Source organism: Castanea sativa, chromosome 3 (assembly GCF_040712315.1).
Source record: "Castanea sativa cultivar Marrone di Chiusa Pesio chromosome 3, ASM4071231v1".
In the NCBI taxonomy this organism is placed as follows: Eukaryota; Viridiplantae; Streptophyta; class Magnoliopsida; order Fagales; family Fagaceae; genus Castanea; species Castanea sativa.
The window spans coordinates 482,718-503,342 of record NC_134015.1 but is presented as its reverse complement, the minus strand read 5'-3'; the positions used below and the strand labels follow the sequence as shown (position 1 = coordinate 503,342).

At 35.1% G+C, this 20,625-nt stretch overlaps 1 protein-coding gene across 1 annotated transcript in view; it reads right to left on the bottom strand.

The window, feature by feature from the left end:
* LOC142628000 (hydrophobic protein RCI2B-like) overlaps positions 1 to 18,742 on the bottom strand; it is a 55,094-nt gene extending 36,352 nt beyond the window's left edge. Inside the window, exons 1-2 of the mRNA XM_075801919.1 lie at positions 18,557 to 18,742; positions 18,364 to 18,459 (exon numbers count right to left, since the gene is read on the bottom strand). Coding sequence (XP_075658034.1) covers positions 18,376 to 18,459; positions 18,557 to 18,646 — 174 coding nt within the window. The 5' untranslated portion in view covers positions 18,647 to 18,742 and the 3' untranslated portion in view covers positions 18,364 to 18,375. The remainder of the gene's footprint in view (positions 1 to 18,363; positions 18,460 to 18,556) is intronic.
* Positions 18,743 to 20,625: the final 1,883 nt, after the last annotated feature.

Here is a 20,625-nt window from a genome sequence, read left to right as displayed (position 1 = left end):
TCCATTAAAGCACAATGCGTGGTTTCTCACCCCCAATCCGTGGTGGAAGTTCCTTATGGATGTTCCGAAGGTCTCGTGGGAAACGGCAGAGGAGCTAAGCAGGCAAAGGAGGCCATCAATCATACCCGATTGGGACGAATTCGGGTGGATCATTCAAGAGAGGAAGCTTGTGGATTTCAGAGGGATGGCCACGACACACATAGGGAATCATCCAAAGCTAAAATTAATCCAAATTATGGCTCCGGTGAAGAAATGTGATGTACTCTGAATCGCAGAGAGGATATCTTAGGCATTTTGAAGCACATGATAATTTGGAAGCCGGAATAGGGGGTATCCAAGGATCTTTTGAGGAGGATGGGGTGGAGTATGGTGGAAGCAGCTATAATGAATACTAATCCACCAGAGATCGAGGTGCCATTAGGTCAATTCATCAAAATGAATGTGTTACTTTGGAATTGCAGAGGAGCTTTGAATTCGGATTTCAAAAGGAGGATTTTTTAAATGGGAATCAATCAGCGGCCTGCTATCTTTGTGGTGACTGAAACAAGAGTGGGAGGAGATAGGGCAGCAAAAATTATAGAAGGGCTGCCTTTGATGGGTTTATTACAACAGATATAATTGGCTATGTTGGGGGATTTTGGATTCTCATGAAATCAAAGGAGGTGGAAATTCTTCCTTTATCTTCTACTGAGCAGGAAATACACGCTATTGTTGAGGTGCATTCATCCAACCTTACCAGGCTTTTATTTGCTATTTATTAAAAGAAGAATTTTATTGGAAAATTTAAAAACTGTAGCTCATCTCCATAATTTGCCTTGGCTGATGCTGGGAGACTTTAATGAAGTACTTTGTGATGATGATAAATTTGGTGGCAATCATGTAAATTTGAATAGAACCCTAGAATTTAAGGATTGTCTAGATGAGTGTAATATGTTGGATTTGGGTTTTGTGGGTCCGAAGTTCTCGTGGACAAACCGTAGACCCATATCAAGTTTGATATTAGAAAGGATAGACAGGTGTTTTGCTAATCCTGGGTGGTGCATTTTTTATCCAGAAGCCTTAGTGACCCACCTCCCTAGGACCTTCTCGGATCACTGTCTAGTCTTGATTGAGTTGTGTAGAGCTAGTGCGAATCAACAGAATAAACCTTTTCATTTCCAAACCATGTGGTTATTCCATCAAGATTTTTCGAGGGTTGTCTAGCAAGCTTGGACTGAGGATAGAGTTTTACAGGACGCAATTTTGGAGTTTGTAGACAGAGCTAAAAGGTGGAATTTTGAGGTGTTTGGGAATTTGTTCGCTAAAAAGAGGAGAATATTAGCTAGGCTTCGTGGTACACAAAAGGCTCTAGCTAATAATCCTAATGACTTCCTTTTGGATTTGGAGCAGCAGTTGATTTCAGAATACTCTCTAAGCCTTATGCAGGAAGAGAAGTATTAGGCTCTTAAATCTAGATTAAATACTGCCACTTTTGGAGATCGAAACACGTCATTTTTTCATGTCTCTACAATAGTTAGGAGGCATAGGAACAAAATTAGGTGCCTTAAGGATGTGGAGGGAAATTGGCTGATTGATAAGATTGAAATAAAGGATTACATCATAAATGGCTTTAAGAAATTTTATATGACTGAGTTGAATGTGTTCTCCATGATTTCGAATGTCTCTAAATTCTCTTGTTGTTTTTTGGAGGAGGATAGAGCTAGAATTGAAGGGGGTGTAACTGAAGTGGAGTTCAGAGTTGGTTTATGGGTTCTTAAGCCTTTTAAGGCATTAGGGCCAGACAGGCTGCATGCAGGGTTCTATCAACGCTTCTGAATGGTGGTAAAAAATTCTGTGGTCAATGAGGTAAAAGAAATTTTTGAAAAGGGTTGTGTGCCAAGTTATCTTAATGAGACTTTCGGATTAGGCCGCTACTAAGCAGTCTGATAGCGCCTGTGCAAACTGCCTTTGTTCCTAGTAGAAGAGGCACAGATAATGTTCTAATTGCCAAGAATTGTTTCATGCCTTGGATAAAAAGAAAGGAAAAATGGGCTTTATGGCGGTGAAGTTGGATTTGGAAAAGGCTTATGACAGATTAGAGTGGAGTTTTATCCATAGAGTGCTTTAAGCCTTTCATTTTCCCCCTAAAATCTCCAAGATAATCATGAGCTGTGTTACGTTCTCAAGTACCTCTATATTGGTGAATGGGCCTCAGAGCGTTTTGAGCCATCTAGGGTCATAAGACAGGGGGACCCTTTGTCCCTGTACCTTTTTATACTCAGGGCATCACATTAAGCAGAAATGTGTGAAGGGAGATTGGACACCGCTAAAGGCTTCGAAGGACAATTTGAGTTTTTCCCATATCCATTTTGTGGATGACAAAATCCTTTTCAGCAAAGCTAATGTGCGTGGGTGCGAAGCAATTCTAGATGTGCTTGAAAATTTTTGTAGCGAATCTGGCCAAATGATTAGCCCCAACAAGTCTAGAATTTATTTTTCTCCTAATGTGAGTGATGAGTTGAAGGAGGAAATAAGTGAAAGATTAGGCATCAGGGAGATCAATGATATAGGGAAGTATCTCAGTGTTAGAAACCTAGAGGTTCTTAATGGGAATGGGTATGAATTATAGGAGGATTGATGGGAATTGTAGGGAAATTGACTTAATTCTAGGTAGTCACCCTCCATAGAGAAATAGAGATTAAGAGAGAGAAAGAGATGCACTAATGCACTATGAAGTTGGTTTATTCTTCAATTGATATGTCATATTGGATTACAATCATGTATTTACAGGAGACTAGCTCTAATCTCATTGGCCCACATGGACTTATCCTATTGTAACTATTATTCCCCATATGCATTAATAACTCCAACATGTGCTAAATGTGATTAACATTAGTTCTATTATTTCCCATGTGTATTAATAATTCCAACATGTGCTAAATGTGATTAACATGCTTGGAATTGTATCTAACTAACTAACTAACTAACTAAATCTCAATACAACAATTATTATCCATATGCTTATAGCATTCCTAACATTTTCCTCCCCTTGAAAACACCTTACCCACAAGGTGTTGTTGTAAAATGACTCATTCATTAGGGGAAACCAGCCACTAACCCAATACGCCAAAGCATCTTGACTGTTGATTACATGAATAGCTCCAAAGCAATTAATCACAGCTCATGACATAGGAGCATAACGCAAAGCAGTCGTATTGAACTTAACCTTCAGCAATATAGAACTCAATTTCTTATAAAAATTGTGATCATCTTGGCTATAGAATCCATCATTTATCCCACAACTACCACCAAGAAAAGAAGCGTCTAATTCCTTGGTTTTGTGACAGCCATTAATGAGCAAGATGTGGCCCCCATAGCAAAGTCCAAATTCAATGGAATTGCCACCAACATGCATGACTGTTAAGTCCACGCCTTCATTCATGATTATATGAGCAGCCTCATTTGTTGAAGCATGAGTTTGGCCAACATCAAACCCTATTGGATCACTTGTATTCACACCAATAGTGTGTTCTTGCTCCACACCAACAGCAACAGGTTCATGTATTGTGGATTCTTGGTCGGTCAAATCAAGAGATTGTAGCGCCTCTTCCGTCAAATTCTCAAAAACAACTTGCAATATTGAGAGCTCTTAAGCATCAAGGGGTCTTTAGGAATCCATATATTTCATTGTGGAGAGGGTAATGAATAAGCTTGCGAGATGGAAGGCTAAGTACCTCTCCTTTGCTGGGCGGGCTATGCTTATTAAGTAAGTTATGTCAGCCATTCCAAATCATGTAATGCAAGGGGCTGTGTTACGTGTGCATGTTTGTGAAAAATTGGACAAAATCTACCGTGATTTCTTATAGGGATCCACAAATGAAAGAAGGAAGATGCACATGGTGGGTTGGAGTAAAATAGTGAAATCTAAAGATGAAGGGGGATTGAGAATACAAGAGGCAAGAACTAAAAAAATAGCCTTGTTATCCAAGTTGAATTGGAGGATGTATCATGAACGGGATGCTTTGTGGGCTAAGGTAATACTGAAAAAATACTATGCCAATTCGACAATAAGGTCAAGAGATCCTGAAAAACTCCCATCATCCCCCAATTGGAAAGCCATCAGCTTGGGTTTCTCTATCTTCAAAAAAGGGATTGTTTGGGGGATTGGTAATGGCTCTGGGGTGAATGTATGGATGGATAATTGGATTAATGGTGATTCATTACGGGCTATGATTGAAGCCCTTGTTAGACAAGAAGAGCTAAATTTGAGGGTCTCGGACCTGTGTTGTTGTTAAGAATGGAAATGGGAACTTATTTCCTTCGACCTACCTCAGTCCATTAAAGATAAAATTAAGGCAATTCCAATCCAAATGTATGGGAGTAGGAGAGACACGGTGATGTAGAAGTTCTCCAAGAATGGAGAATTCACTACAAATTCAGCATATAGACTTGCAAATCAAGGTAAAGAAAATACCATGCAATTCAATGGGCAGTGGATCTAGAAATTGGACATTTTACCTAGAATTACTAACTTTCTTTGGCTATGTTTACATGGTAGCATCCCAGTGAAGGAAGTGTTAGCAGTTAGGGGCATTAATTGTGATAAACTGTGCCCGATATGTAGAGAACAAGATGAATCCATTATTCATCTCCTCCGTGATTGTGTTTATGCTCATGATTTGTGGAGAAAATTAGAGGTGCCTCCAGCCCACGTGATCTCCTTTGCTAATGGTCTTGAGGCTTGGTTAAAGACCAACTATTTGAGTGTTGTGCTGCATAAATGATCCATTCCTTGGTGCATGCTCTTCCTTTTTACGATCTGGTCCTTGTGGAAAAACATAAATTATGTTGTGTTTGAAAATTCTATTCCGAGCCCAACGCTTGATAAGGTGTGCTTAAGTTAAGCTAAGGAATTTCATTTTTGCGTGAGTAAGGCCAAGCAAATAGCTCCCAGGATTGTTATTCCTGTCAAATGGTCCAAGCCTCTCTCGGGTTGGCATAAGCTCAACACTAATGGAGCTTCGCTAGGGAACCCAGGCAAGGCTGGCGACGGAGGGCTAATCAAAGACAGTGAAGGGAGATGGATCAAGGGGTATTCAAGGTCTATTGGGCACACAACAAGTGTAATGGCTGAATTATGGGCACTGAGAGATGGTTTAAATCTTGCTATTTAGTCGGGAATTGAATGTTTGGAAGTGGAGCTTGATGCCAAGGTTATAGTGGAGATGTTAAAAAATGCTAATAGCGCTAACATTAAACTTTCTCCATTGCTTTTTGATTGCAGATCCCTCATAGAAAGATTCACACAGATTTGGGTAGCTCATGTATATAGAGAAATGAATAGGTGTGCTAATTTTTGGCCAAGAAAGGATGCTGCATGAGAGAGGATTTTGTTATATTTGAAGCTTCCCCCTTAGATAAATTAGATAGATTTCTTATATCTGATGTTAATGGATTGTACTATTATAGACAGATAGCCACTACTTTGGCTTCTGTGGCCAGCTTGTAGCTTTCTTTTGGTGTAAAATATATCATGCCTTTTAACCCAAAAAAAAAACCCACATTTTATTTTGATGATCTTTTTTTTTTCTTTTTTTTTTTTTCTGGGACAAGATTTTATGGTCTTTTTTTTATATGTGTGGGATTGTAACTTTGAGCCAGTGAGATACCAAATGAAGATGATTAAAATTAGAGAATGTGATTTTCGTTTGGTACATGGTATCATAATTTTTTGTTTTGTTTTTTTTTCTTTAAAATGTATTCTTACTGGATTAGGAGTCCACATTAGTGAAATATTCAATGCAATCCTATGAGTTTTTTTTTTACCTCTCTTTTAAGAAAAGATTAATTATCAACAAAAGCTAAAATTATGTAATAATTATTCAATTAGTGATGGGTTTATAGTTAAATTGGGAAAAATATGTAGTTTGTATGAATTTATTTTTATGCCTCAATTATATAGTATATAAGAAATAATTGGACACATTATGAAATTGACACTATAATTATTAATTTATTTTAACTTATTTATATCTCTTTTTTATATATATAAAATGTGATTAATTAAATTGGCAAAAAAAATATTAAAAAATAAAGAAAAAAAAGTCTCAAATGAAGTGAACGTTTGGATTGACGTTTTTCAGCAAATCCGTGCATCTGCATTTTCTTTTGTGGATCCATGGGTACTGTTCATGGATCCACAAAAGTTAGCAAAACACAGTTTTCTCTCTCTCTTTGGGTCTCACAGCACTATTCACACATTTAAAAATTATTTTGCTATAATGTTTTCAGCAATAAATTTTCAATTTTCAGCAAATAAGCGGTATCCAAACACACTCAAATTGTCGAGAATGTTGAAACGTTGGTAGTTTGATCATTTAGATTTTGGATAAGACCAAAATAATAATAAAATAATAATAATAATAAAAAGTTGTGGCTGAAGTCTACTAACGTGAAAAGGGGGGCAAAATTGATCTGCGCAATAAAGCTCTGTTTTCTCTCTCATTTTTGCTTCGAATTGGAGATATTGATTTTGGTAGGCCTAGGATAGAACACCTGGTCGCACCAATTTTCCTTCATCTCCTCTTTCCAACAAAACACTTACAAAAATCATTTCTTCTTTGTTATTCTCTCATATTTTATCAATCATCCCTTATGCTCCATTCATAGTTTTTTGTGTTTTCTAGTGTTTCATAGCATTAGAAAAAATGAGTCAAAAGAAAATTATTTTTGATCAACATAAAAATATGGCTTATTTTTATAGATGGTATTCCACTAATTTTTTTTTTTTTGAAAAACAACTCTATCTCACATTAAGCTAAATAAAAGAAGTTAAAATTGTTTTTAAACTCATTTAAGATTACTACCGAATATAGAAAAATAAGATAGTTTTATAAAAAATATATTTTTTTAAATGATTTATTTTCTAGAAAACATTATTGCCATAAACAACCAGAGCCTTAAATTTTTCCAACAGACTAATACTAAAAGAGGTCCCCACGTTTAACATATATCAGAAAAATAGAAAGTACAGTGCTGTTTGAATTAAAAGTCATTCACGAATATCGTAACATCATCATAATTTACAATCACATATGAGAATATTGTAACATCATCACAATTCACAATCACATATGACTAGAATTTACAAACCCATTAAGTCCTCCAATTCTTTGTTTCTAGAATCGTGATGAATGGGCTAATAGATTATTTAAATTTAAGCCCTTCATCACGCAATTCTTTTGTTTGATTTGCAGCTACTAACTGCTAGTATTTTTGTTGTTCTCTGCTATTAGCAGCAGTTAACTATTTTTATAGTTCGGACTGAATAAGGTTCTTTCATTCAACCGAAAAAAGAAAAAAAAAATGAGGGGCTTGTTAATTGAGACACTTGCTCTTCCCTCATTCTTTTACTGTCTCATTGCTTTCGCATCTACCTTGTTGCAATTTTGTATTGCAGCTGAAACCATAAGTCCAGGGCAATCAATTAGCGGTATCCATACTCTAGTTTCCTTAGACCAAAGTTTTTGAGCTGGGCTTCTTCTCTTCAGGCAACAACAGGAGCTGGTACTTGGGCATATGGTACAAGAAGACCCCGGGCGTAGTTGTGTGGATAGCGAACCAGAACAGCCCAGTCACAGATCCTTCTGGAGTTTTCACCATCAGCAACAATGGAACACTTGTTCTTCTCAACCAAAGCAACCACACTATCTGGTATTCAAATCCATCCAGGCCAGCACAGATTCCAGTTGCTCAACTTTTAAGTTCTGGTAACCTTGTTCTTATAGAAAAAGACAATGTAACTTCAACCTCTGAAAGCTATCTGTGGAAGAGCTATGATTACCCAATAAACACGTGGTTACCAGGCATGGTGATAGGAAAGGACATGAGCAATGGTCTAAACCGATTTTTGACATCTTGCAAAGACTCAGATATTGCATCTCCAGGAGACTCTACATACAAATTTGATTACAAGGGGTTGTCTCAAATATTTATAAAAAGGGGAACGATGAAAACATTTCGCACTGGACCATGGAATGTAGTTCAATTCAGCAGTCTTCCTATGCCTATAAATCAATTTTTCTTTCCCATATTAGCATCCCAAAATGACATGGTGGGATATAAGTATGAACCTAAAAACAAGTTGGTTTCTACAAGGATAACACTGAGTGAGTCAGGCATCCTCCAACGCTTTGTATTGACGGAGGGAAGCACTGAATGGACTAGCATGGATGCAGTACCGAATGACATGTGTGACAATTATGGGCAGTGTGGCGCTAATAGCGTTTGCAGAAGTTACAAGGAATCAACTTGTGAGTGTTTGGAAGGTTTCATCCCCAAATCACCAGAAGAATGGAAACTGCTCAATTCTTCAAGTGGATGTGTAAGAACCCCACTGGAATGCCAGAGGAAAGATAATTTCATGAAGCTTGAGTGGTTGAAGTTGCCTGACTTGCTAGAGTTTTGGTTAAACAAGAGTTTTGGTTCCACCACACCTTTTGGTGCGACAAGTCAATCTGCATTTGGTGCAAGTAGTACTCCAGCTTTTGGGTCAACCAGCACTCCTGCATTTGGTGCTGCAAGCACCCCAGCCTTCGGTGCTACAAGCGCTCTAGCCTTTGGTTCAGCAACAACTCCTGCATTTGGCAGCACAGGGACTGCATTTGGCGTGTCAAATGCTCCTGTATTTGGATCTGGCGGAGCATTTGGAGCTTCAAGCAGCCCTATATTTGGTGCCTCGAGCACTCCTGCATTTGGTGCCTCAAGCGCTCCTGCATTTGGTGCTTCAACTACTCCAGCTTTTGGTGCCACAACGTCTGCATTTGGTGCTGCAAGCACTCCTGCTTTTGGGGCTTCTACTTCCCCGTCCTTTAGCTTTGGGTCCACTCCAGCTTTTGGCCAATCAAGTTGTTGATAAACCTGCTCCTGTCCGAATATCATCCTTATTGACTTCTCGACACCTGTCACAAAGGCGGATTAGGTTGCCTGCGAGGAAATATCATACTAAGAATGATGGGCCAAAGGTGAGAATGATGCTTCTGTTAAACTTAATCTTTGTTTTAAAACGATTATAACCTAGCTATGCAGTGTGTTATGTTAATTGGTACTTTTTGTATATAGGTTCCATTCTTTAGTGATGATGAAGAAACACACCAAAGGCAGATGCTCTTTTCATTCCTAGGGAAAATCCAAGATCACTGGTCAATCGTCCCATAAAGCAGTGGCCTATGAGAGCTAGTGTTGAGAGAGCATCTCCATTGAAGGAATCCACTTCTGTGCATGACAATGGTTACTTCTTAATAGCATTTAAACTCTTTATTCTGCTTTATGCTTGTCCCATAGTGTTAATCCTCATCCTTGGCCCCTTTCTGACATTCAAGATCTAATTGTAACTTCAAATATAATGACCACAAGCAGTGGCGGAGCCAAGATCTAACTTGAGGGGGGGCAAAAATTACATTTGACAAGAATATCTTTGTCAAATCTATACACGTGCAAGCGAATATGTACATATAGTATTTGAGATTAATTTGCAAAGTAACACAATTCACTCGTGTATGCTAAAGCCGTATTTAAATGCAAGAAAATTTCCAATAAAATAACAAATTCATTATATTATATTTATCTATTTAGGAATTCATTTACATGAATAATCCTTTTAAAATTTTAATTATAAAAAAAGCTATAACTATACTTATGAATTGAAAGATTTTTAGTTGTTAGATAGACATAAAGCTCAACTTAGGTAAATTTCTATTATTTTTGTAAAGCTATATGTTATAGGTCTATTTATTTTAGCTTAACATGTATACTTAATTTTGAAAAACCATCCTATTTATTAACCATTTATTTATTCTGCAATACAAGAAATGCATTTAAAAAGTTACCAAAGAAAGAGAGTAGAAAAATCAAACAATATGAGGTTATAAGTTAGACATGCATCAAGGTAACTGTTTGTTTGTTTTTTGTTTTTAAAATTTTAATAATAGAATTGGGTTATGTTAATATAGAATGGACTTATATTTTAAGATGGTATAAGTGGGCTATGCTCCCAATCATCTCATGCAAGTAGTTGGTTGTATTGTCTACAGTTTTATAACTTTTCATTTGTAATAGTACTATCTTTTTACCTCAAATGCATTTAAGCAAGTTAAGTGAATATTAACATTTTTTTTGGATGGGGCCAGGGGGGGCAAGTGCCCCCTCTCAACCCCCCTTGGCTCCGCCCCTGACCACAGGTCGGAGGTAATTAATCACATTACATAAAGTGCAGTGCATACGAGGTTTTTTGTTTTTGGGGTTTTTTTTTCTTTCTTTCTTTTTTGGTACAGTGCGTACAAGCTTGTTAGAACCAGAGCATAGTGCTAAAGTTTGTAAGATATAATTTAAAGTGGTACCAGTTGAGTTGCCTTGAAAGAGTTACCAATTCGTTTTAATAAGTGATCTCTGTGATACATATATTTATTGAAAATGACATCCGTTTATTCATACTTCTATAAACTCGAGAGTACCAAAAAAAAAAACCCTCTATAAACTCGAGACTTGCATTAAAAAAAAAAAAAAAAACTCACGAGACTGTAGATGATTTGTAAGTAAATTCACCCGAGCCTTACTCCAGTTTACTAGACTCGGGTACTGGTAACACAGTACTCGAGTCCTATAAACTCAAGTACTAATCTGTATGAATGTACACATTTTATTATTATACCCGAGCCATACTCAAGCGTACTGGACTTGGGTACTTCTAACACAATACTCGAGTTCTTGAAACTCGAGTACCAAGTTCCATACTTATTACATACACCTACTTCCTGGCGGCAACCACTACAACTACTATAATGAACTCAAAATGAATGGTACTCGATTTCAAGGAACTCGAGTACCTCTTCAGAAGACGTACCCCATCAGCTTTCAGCTATTTTTAGTAATCTTTGTCACTCATTTTCAGTTCCAACTCCATGTGGCGAGTCAGAATGCTATGTTGACGCAAAAGCTACTGGTAGTTGGGTCACCATCTGCAAGTCTTTGAGTCTTTTATTTATGTCTACATTATATAGTGGATGATTTGCCATTTCCATGTAAAGCATATTTAGTATTATAATTTGTAACATCAAGCTCCCATGGTCTTAGGGAAGGCATATTTAAATCGCTCTTTTAACATGTTTGTGATGTCAACATAATGTCTGTTGAATGGAAGGAGAGCTTTCTTCTGCTTTGTAACACCCCCCCCCTCTCTTGTCGTCCTCAAGATTCTTCCTTTGCATGATAACAGAATCAAGATTTTTCCTCCATTTCTTATGAGCAATGTTATCGATAATACAAATTTTACTATATCAACTTACAAATTGATGAGTAGCCAATCACAAAAATTATTAAAATACTCATTTATTATATTGTTGAAGTGGGCACCAATTACATTCCTTGTCATGTTAGTTTATAAACATTTTGCAGTAAAATTACCATTCCTTAGTTTATAAACATTTTGCAGTAAAATTATTATTCCTCCTCTCTTGTGTTGTGGATCTTGATTTTGATTCTGATGTGGCTGCACAGCTTTACTTTGCATGACATGTTTGGTGACACAACTTTGTCTTCTGAAGCCATAGATCAACTCAAAGTTCACCCTGCTAGTAAGGCTCCCTTATCTGATATCTGCTTCATTGAAGGCAATGGCTCCTCCCTAAAATCCCTGTTCTTTCCGAATGTATAGATTTACCTGAACTTGTTTGTTTATGAGCTTTGGGTTCCCCATGAAGTTGTGCCTTTTGTGGCAGTAGTGCTGGAAAAGCAGGATGTAACTGTTTGTCTTCTTTCACCACAGAATAACCTTCACCTCCCCTCCAACCACCCAGCACCTTATTCACCTTTTTCTGCATGATCCCAGAGACTCCAAGATGGAATAATAACAAACAAACCTTGCTGAATATTAATTATTTGACACTAAGGTCCTTTCGCTAGAACCACATATCTTGTTTCTAATTTTGTTGCACTTTTTTGCGTATTATCAAGGGGCAAGGATTGCCTCCATTTTCTACATTCTACCGTTGGACATCCCATTGTGACATGACATGGTATTGAGAGGAAAGTGAAACTACAATCATTAGATGAAAAAGTGAAGTGGAATGATTTGGCTACAGATGTGTTATTAATCAGTTTATAATTTTCATTATTTGTTGCTCTGTCACGTTCAGATTTTATCTCCCTGTTTCTTTCAAAACTTAATGCTCTTTACAGCATGAAATATTTTTTTTTCTAAATGCAGTGATTATATGTTGGTGAAAATGTATATTTATTCAACCTGCATTTATTTATGATTACAACATGCTGAAAATTTGACTTGTCCTGTTCTTTTTAATATTATGATTCCCTTCTAAATAAATGGTCTTTTTTTCCCCCTGAGGAATCAAATGAAAATCTGGAGGATGCTAGCAACGAACTGATTCTCACTGATGACGATGTGATTCGGTTCCAAATACAGGAAGTCTTTGCCCATGTGTCAAAGGATGAAGTGGAGGCCAGGATAGAACAGATGAAAGAGGTGACTAGCAAGACCTTGGAAAAACTGGAGGAAGAGAAAGATTCTGTAGTTGCACAGATGGCCAAATTGAAAAAGATTTTGTATGGGAAGTTCAATGACTCCATCAATCTAGAGGAGGATTGATTTGGATAAGTTGTAATTTTCCTATAGTTTGGTTGCTTGTTCATGTTGGTGACATGATTCCCCTTGTTGCTATGTAATTAGATAAAATGACTTGCTGAAAATTCTATTACCCCGGTTGTCATCACCATTGTCTTTAGATAGTTCAATTAATTAGTGAATTTATTAGTCTTTTTGTCATGTAAAATGACTTGGTTTCTTATGCTTAAATTTTAAACGTATTTTGTTTCATGAAAGTATTTTATTAGTAGTTTTTATTTTCAATTTATGTATTAATTATTTTGATTTAGTTTATTTATTTATTTATATCCTCTGCGGGAGGATGCCTTACATAAAAAAGATAAACAATCAACTTTTTATGTAACTTTGAAATTGTTTGTTGCAAATCTGCAATTGTTAAAATGGTGGTCGCTGCAATATAAGCCATTTTTAGTTATGGAGGAAAACCTTGTGCATTGTTTCACGGGTCTTGTGACTCTTGTCCATCGAGCAGATTCAACCCATTCGCATGAAGTTCTAACTTCATTCACCAAAATCAACTTATAAACAAAAAAAAAAATGTTCACTAAAAAATCAAATGGATTTTAAGAGTGTGTAATAAGCGAGAACTTCATGCAAATGGATGTAAAGATTTTAAGTGCATGATTACACTGCAAAAATTGGGGCAACACAATACTCGAGTTTCATGGACTCAGGTACTGTGTTAGAAGTACCTGAGTCCATGAAACTCGAGTATAAATTGGCATTTGGCCCAAATTTGTTGAGTGCATGCAGATTGATACTCGAGTGTCATGGACTCGGGTACTTCTAACACGGTACCCGAGTCCATGAAACTCGAGTATTGTTTTGCCCCAATTTCTACAGTGTAACCCAGATTGATACCCGAGTTTACTAGACTCGGGTACCACAGTATACAGTACTCGAGTCCAATAAACTCGAGTACAAAGTGGCATTTTTTAAATCCGAAATACCATGCTGGCATGCCACAATGGAACTAGAAAATCTGGTACTCAAGTTTGGTGAGCTCGAGTACTGGAAAAGGTGATACATCCCCATTTATTTCCGAAACAATATTTTTTGGCTAAAATTTTTGTAGAAAGGTGGTATTGGGCTATTTTGGCCCACGAGGGAAAACAAAGATTAACAAAGTAACAACGCCACAGCCCCATAACCATTTCACAAGTAGAGTACAATGTTAACTGAATTGAAGAACATATTTTGATCCGCACACAAAGTCGCGGTTCTGACTGCTGAGCAGTCCATGAGGCTACACTCTTGATGGTCAGTAGCTTTATTTAAAAAATGGTTAAAAATACTCTTAATTTAATCAGATAGTTCTTTTTTTTTTTTAAATGAAAAATCAAGTTATAATCGTTCGTAACTCAACAAAATTTTTTTAAAAAAACTAGTAGTTAAAATGAATGTTTCTCTACAATTGAAATGTACAGATTTTCTAGAAACTTTCTATGAATAAATAATGAATAATATACATCAATATTATATATTTACTAATAAAATAAAAGTTATATCCCAAAAATAGTCGTTGCGCGCAGTGAATGTCTTTTACAACTAATGGAGAAGATTCTCATGAGACAACTCTCACAACATGAGACATCAATGCATGTTTTGAGAGAAATATCTTGAGGATCATTTTTCTTCTTCTCATTGTGTAATATTATGCAAAATTGAAATGAATGTTTTTCTACCATTGGAATGAATGTCATAGATAAGAAATCAGGAAAAGGAGAAGAGAATTATGAAGGCATCACATTTTAATGCATGGTTGAAGGCTAGTGTATTGTATCACCCTTTTGAATTAATGTCGTTTAAAAATTATCAATTACTCTATTTTTTTCTTAATTTTCCTTTTTTTTTTTAATACATTGCTTGGTTATATAATTCTGGGTTTAATTTTTCTTCTCTTATATATTCTATTGACATGTGTTACAACATTTCATCTAGATCAAATTGTTTTTTGTAGGATGGAAAAACCCCTCATTGGAGGGACCATTTGGGTTTGTTTTATGTTTTACTCTTGAGGATTGCCTGTATATACAGTATATATTTAGCTTAGAATCTTCACCTCAGCAAGTGGTTTTCAAAATAAGTAACAATTATACTAAGTTTTGAGTCATGACTTTAAGGGTTCATCAGGATTAAAGGCTATATGGATTATAATTATGTAATTTACATCTTAAATATGCAATTTATATGACTACTATACAACCTATTATACATTATTAAAGATCCATAGCCAACCCCAAAATTTTGGGATTAAGGCTTGTTAATGTTTCTGTTGTTTACTTAAGTAAATTCATATTCTCACCTTTAAAACCATTTTATCCACTTTTGGTGCAATTCATTGGTGGATGCTTAATAAGTACTTATTATTTAAAAAGGGAAAAGAAAACCAGTAATAAAAATAACAACCAATTTGGCATATGTTTTTTTTATTATTAATGTGAGGTTGAGATAGTACGCCATGATTTCATCATCTCAATGTTTAAAATGTTGGGTGCACGTGGACACCAATGTCCAGCCCACACCGAAGTAGTGCTCATTTAATTAGCTTATGTTTGTGTGACTTTCAAGTCACGTGAAGTTGAAAGCTCTTGAAGAATTTTAAGTAAAGTAGAGTTAGGATTCCGTATAATCCTAGGAAAAGATGTGAGGCAGCAGACTTATTATATGAAGCAGCAAGGAGTGGGTGCCGCATAAAGGTGTGCCAGTAAAGAATATCACAAAAGTGAATTGAGACAGCAGCGAATCTGTGAGCAAAGTATTGCTGACTTTAAGAAAGGTAATTTATGTGTGTGAGAGAAAAAAATAATAATAGAGATTTTTTTCATTAGCTATGAGAGATATAAAAAAATTATTTTAATTGATTTGATAATAGTGAAATTATAAGAAATTTGTTTTATAATTTTTTTATTTTCACGTAAATTGTGTTCTTTTATGTAATTGTTATTTTAGATTGCTAATATTTGTGATAATATTATTTGAGATCTAATATAAAGATGCGTGCATGGTAAATACCTATCTTGCTTTTGCAAACATTGTGTGACAAGTATTGAAGCTTAAGTATAAAATTCTACACTACACATCATGTGACAAGTTCAATAATTATCTGCTTGCAGTTAAGGCTAGGAAACCCTCCTGTAATTGATTGATAGTGACATAGGTTCTGATTGCACAAGGGACTCTACTATTATTGGACCTAGGTTCTTAAAGGATGGATGTGCAAAAAGAAACCAATCCGCTTATAATTATATGGCTATCCAGCAACAATAACTTTAGAATCTATGCAAAGTTGTTTCTTACTTATTTTCATTTTTCCTTTTGTCTTTATTTATTTATTTATTTATTTATTTTTAAATCTGCTCAGATGATGCTAGAAAGCTATGGATTACAATTCAAGGAACCGTTGGATGTTTGTTGGAGAGAAGTTGCAGATGAAAGGAGGTCACCATTGTCTATTGAATTTTATATTGCTAAGAACTTGGGAGACAATTTACATGTTACCGAAGTTCATCAATTTTCTACCTTGCATGCTCATTTAAAGCACAGACTTGGAGGCATGAATACACAGTTTCAATGGTGAGTGAATTCTGCTTTCACAAAGTTTACACCTTTTCTCAAATACCCATCATGGGTTTAAGAATATTTTCACTTGGACCTCGCTTATTACCCAATTATCACACTTTAACAAACCCTTTTACGGCCTTTGACATTTTTTAACAATATGAGGTGCACTGGTATTTATCCAAACCACTTTAATTTCTCTGCTATTTCAAAACAGACGTGTTTGTTGGTACTGCATTGGTTGATATGTATGCTAAGTGTGATATGTACCCACCACCACCATCATACAAAAGTAACAAAACCAATATTCCACCTTTATATCAGATTATAAAAATAAAAATAAAATAAAAAGAAGGGAAAAGAAAAAGAAAAAGGAAAAGGAAACCTTAAACACTTTGACACACATAATGAAGAATCAACTGTCCATCAACGACTATAAGCGAACCCCAAATCAGAGAAACAAAAAACATATTGCGGTTCACAGGTCACAACTCCACCTGCCCAAAAAAAGCAATAATAATAAGATGCAAAATTGTCAAAAGCCAAAAGCCTTAAAGCTCAAAAGCCCAGCTCATTTATTACTTATTAGTCACAATTATTAAGATGAAAAACAAGAAGTATAGTGCAGAGAACGTCAAGATCACGCGGGCCCTATGCATTAAACGCTGTCTATGACCATGAGTCCATCCATAATCCAAACTCGCAGCCAGCCCCATGACTCATGACTCATGAGTGAGAGAGTGGCATTTGGGGCCTCTCTGCTTTTGTTTTTACTTTTACAAATACATTTAACAAATCATCTACTTGTTACCATAAAAGAAGTTGTTAATTCAAACTTGTTCAACTTAGAAAAACGGTCAAATTGCAATTTCAAATGAGTTCCTTTTTCCATGTTTGATTTCTCATACCCACAACAATTTACCTTTATAAATTTTTTATTGATAATTTTTTTTTTCTTTTTTAGGGACACAAAATTAAATCATATATAGCTTACCCACCCTTCGATACAAAAAGAGTAATTGTATCAATATATATATAAACTAATGCATCCATTATATATAGTCTTCAACTTGACTTTTGTCTCCACATTTCACAAACAATTATACTTGTAAAGGTGATTATCGTACCAAAAGTATGTAATGACTACCTTGTATATTCAATTATGCACAAAGAACTCATCAAGTAGATATTGGCTATTTTAGACAATTAAGTATTATCTAATAGATAACATTTTTTTTGTTTTAATATATCCTTCTTTTAGAAATATTTTACCACTTTCAGTCAAAAAGGAATTTAGTTTAGTATTAAAAAAATGGTTATACGAAATATAAAAATAAAACAGAAGCAAAGGAGAGAGAGAGAGAGAGAGAGAGAGAGAAGTGAATGGGCGCTTACAAAGAGGAATCTCGATCCCCAGACAATTGGTCCCTGAAAAGATACACAATACTTAAATTCTTAAACATAAACAAATTGCTAGGAATTTTACCTGTCAGATTGTTCTTTGACAAATCCAAATGCACCAAAGCTTCCATTTCTCCAATCTCTGGCCAATCACCGCGGTGGGAGGAGTTTAAGGGGTTCAAGTGGCTTGGAGATAGTGGATTTTGCCAGTGGCCACCATTTCTAAGCCGCTTGAACTCCTTAAACCCAAGTGGCTTAGAGAAAATCCAATGTTGCTTTAGTTTGAGTAGGACTGTTTCAAACTTTGTTCAACTTAGAAGAAAATATCAAAATGCAATTTCAAGTGAGTTCTTCTTCCCATGTTATTTTCAACACCAAAACTTGCATACTTCTTATACAACAACAGTTTATCTTCAAGAAATTTTTATTGATAATTTTTTATTAATATTTAATACACACAAACTTAAATCATAATGTACCCACCATCCTATATACAAGAATAAACATATCGATGTCTAAAAAGTAACTCATGCATCTCAAACGTTTTATCTTTCATATTCAATTAGCACATATAACACATCAAGTGGAGATTGGTTATTCTAGTCTAAAAATATATGTATATAACATTTTGTTTTAATAAATCTTTGATTTATAATTAGTAAAAACAAATTTTTTTTTTTTAAATTGTTTTATATAAGAAAAAGAAACAGAAGCAAGGGGGAGAGAGATAAGTGGATGCTTACAAAGATTGAAGTTCACTTGGTGATGGCATAGACAGCATAAATAATCCCAGGGAGATAGCCGAAAAGGGTCAGCAACAAACATATCCAAAACTCGATCTGAATTATTAATCAACCACATGAAAAACGAATAGGAAAGAAATATAAAAATTAAAGAAATATGAAAAGAAATGAAGAAAATGAATGAATTAGGTACCTGGCAACCAAACTTGAGGAAAACCCCAAGAGGAGGCAAAATAATGGCCAAGAGGATATCAATGCAGGTAGCTGTGCCTTCATCAGCCATTTTCTATGTATGTAGCTTTTTCTTTGGTGGTGTTGAAAATTGAAGAGGCCAAAAGGGGTTTTTGAGGGGAGAAAGAAGAGTAATGAACATTGGAAAGTTATTATATATATATATATGTGTGTGTATTTGTAACTGATCCAATGAGTACTCGTGTGTGTTGTGTGATCATGATGGAAGAATATAATGTTTCATTGAGTTGAAAGCATCACATGGTTTGTGATCATCCAAAGCATATAAACAACAAATTTGCAAGATAAAGATTGCATAACGTAACTAGATCATGCTCACATCACAATTCACATGTGGTATTATTAGAGTAGGAAGGGACCATGTTAATGTTGTCCTTTCTAGTGTTCCTACTTTCTTTCTCTGTTTGGATTCTTATTTTTTTAGTTCAAAAATGCCCCTATAGTCTCATGCTTAAATAGAGACAAAATTAAAGGACAATCCGGTAAAAACTCATTTTTTAGTTCAAATATGCCCCTACAGTCTTATGTTTAACTAGAGACAAAACTAAAGGACAATTTGGTAAAAATGCAACTCCAACTCCCACTAAAATATTGCCTAAACAATAGGACAACTCTCCTATTAATTTTTAAATTGATTTATCTATACTACTATTTAAGGGGCTTCCCCTGTTTGGATTCCTATTTTTTTAGTTCAAAAATGCCCTTATAATTCCATGTTTAAATAGAGACAAAACTAAAGGACAATCCGGTAAAAACTCATTTTTTAGTTCAAAGATGCCCCTACAGTCTTATGTTTAAGTAGAGACAAAACTAAAGGGCAATTCGGTAAAAATGCAACTCTAACTCCCACTAAAATATTGCCTAAAAAATAGGACCACTCTCCTATTAATTTTTAAATTGATTTATTCACTTATAAATTATATTTTTAAAATAAAAATCATATATATATATATAATAATTAAATACAATTTTTTCCTACAAAAAAGGACCACTAAAAAAGAAAAGTCTCATCGCACACGCGAAGCGCGTGTGATGAGACTAGTTCACTTATATATTAGATTTTAAAATAAAAATCATATATATATATATAATAATTAAATACAGTTTTTTAACAAAATAAGACCACTAAAAAAGAAAAGTCTCATCGCACGCGCGAAGCGTGTGTGATGAGACTAGTATACCATACGCGGTTCCTTAGTTGTGTTAACATAGTGTGTAATAAGTCTATCTATCACATTCGCATTACACTTTTGGTTTGAGATACGAATCATAGTCATAACACAGCTAGCTAAGTCTCATTCATAAATGGAGGAACGTGGCGATACCCAAAGTTTCCCATGTGCCACCTTTTTCATTCTTATTGGACAAACACATTAATCGTTCCCTCTTCGCTCCACCCACCTTTGCAGCTTCTCTAGCCTATTTTTAGGTTCTAAATTACTTACTAGTAACTTCTAAAATTCTTAATTATTTCAATTCACAAACTCTTATCTTATCTTATTATTTGAGAGCTAATTCGAATATTGCATTGTACCAAAATGCCTTGTAACTGAATTGACACATTCTCATGCACAAAGTGCTTGGCGGTCTAGGGGAGAAAGGGTTTAAGCTGCAGGGTTAGCAGCATGTTGTAATTATCTCTCTAAAAAAAATTATTAAATTTTACCAATAATTTTACTAATATAAAAGGTTATTTTTACTTTTTTTTTCTATTGAATCTTATTAAATTTTCAATTATTAACTGTAGTGCACGTCTGTCAAAATGGCTTGAATTAAGGGTGTGCAGTTTTTGCTCCTTAGTCCACCAAATCCCTGTTAGAAAATGGTTTGAATTAAGAGTGTGCAGTAAAATATGGCTTGAATTAGGGGTGTGTAGCCAACCCCTAATTAAACATAAAAAAATCCACGTAAGCATTTTAATGAAGAAAAAAAAGGCCATGTCAGATAAACAAATTCTTTTAAAAAAAAATTTTGAAAGAAAAAAAAATTAAAGAAAATGATTTTTTGTTG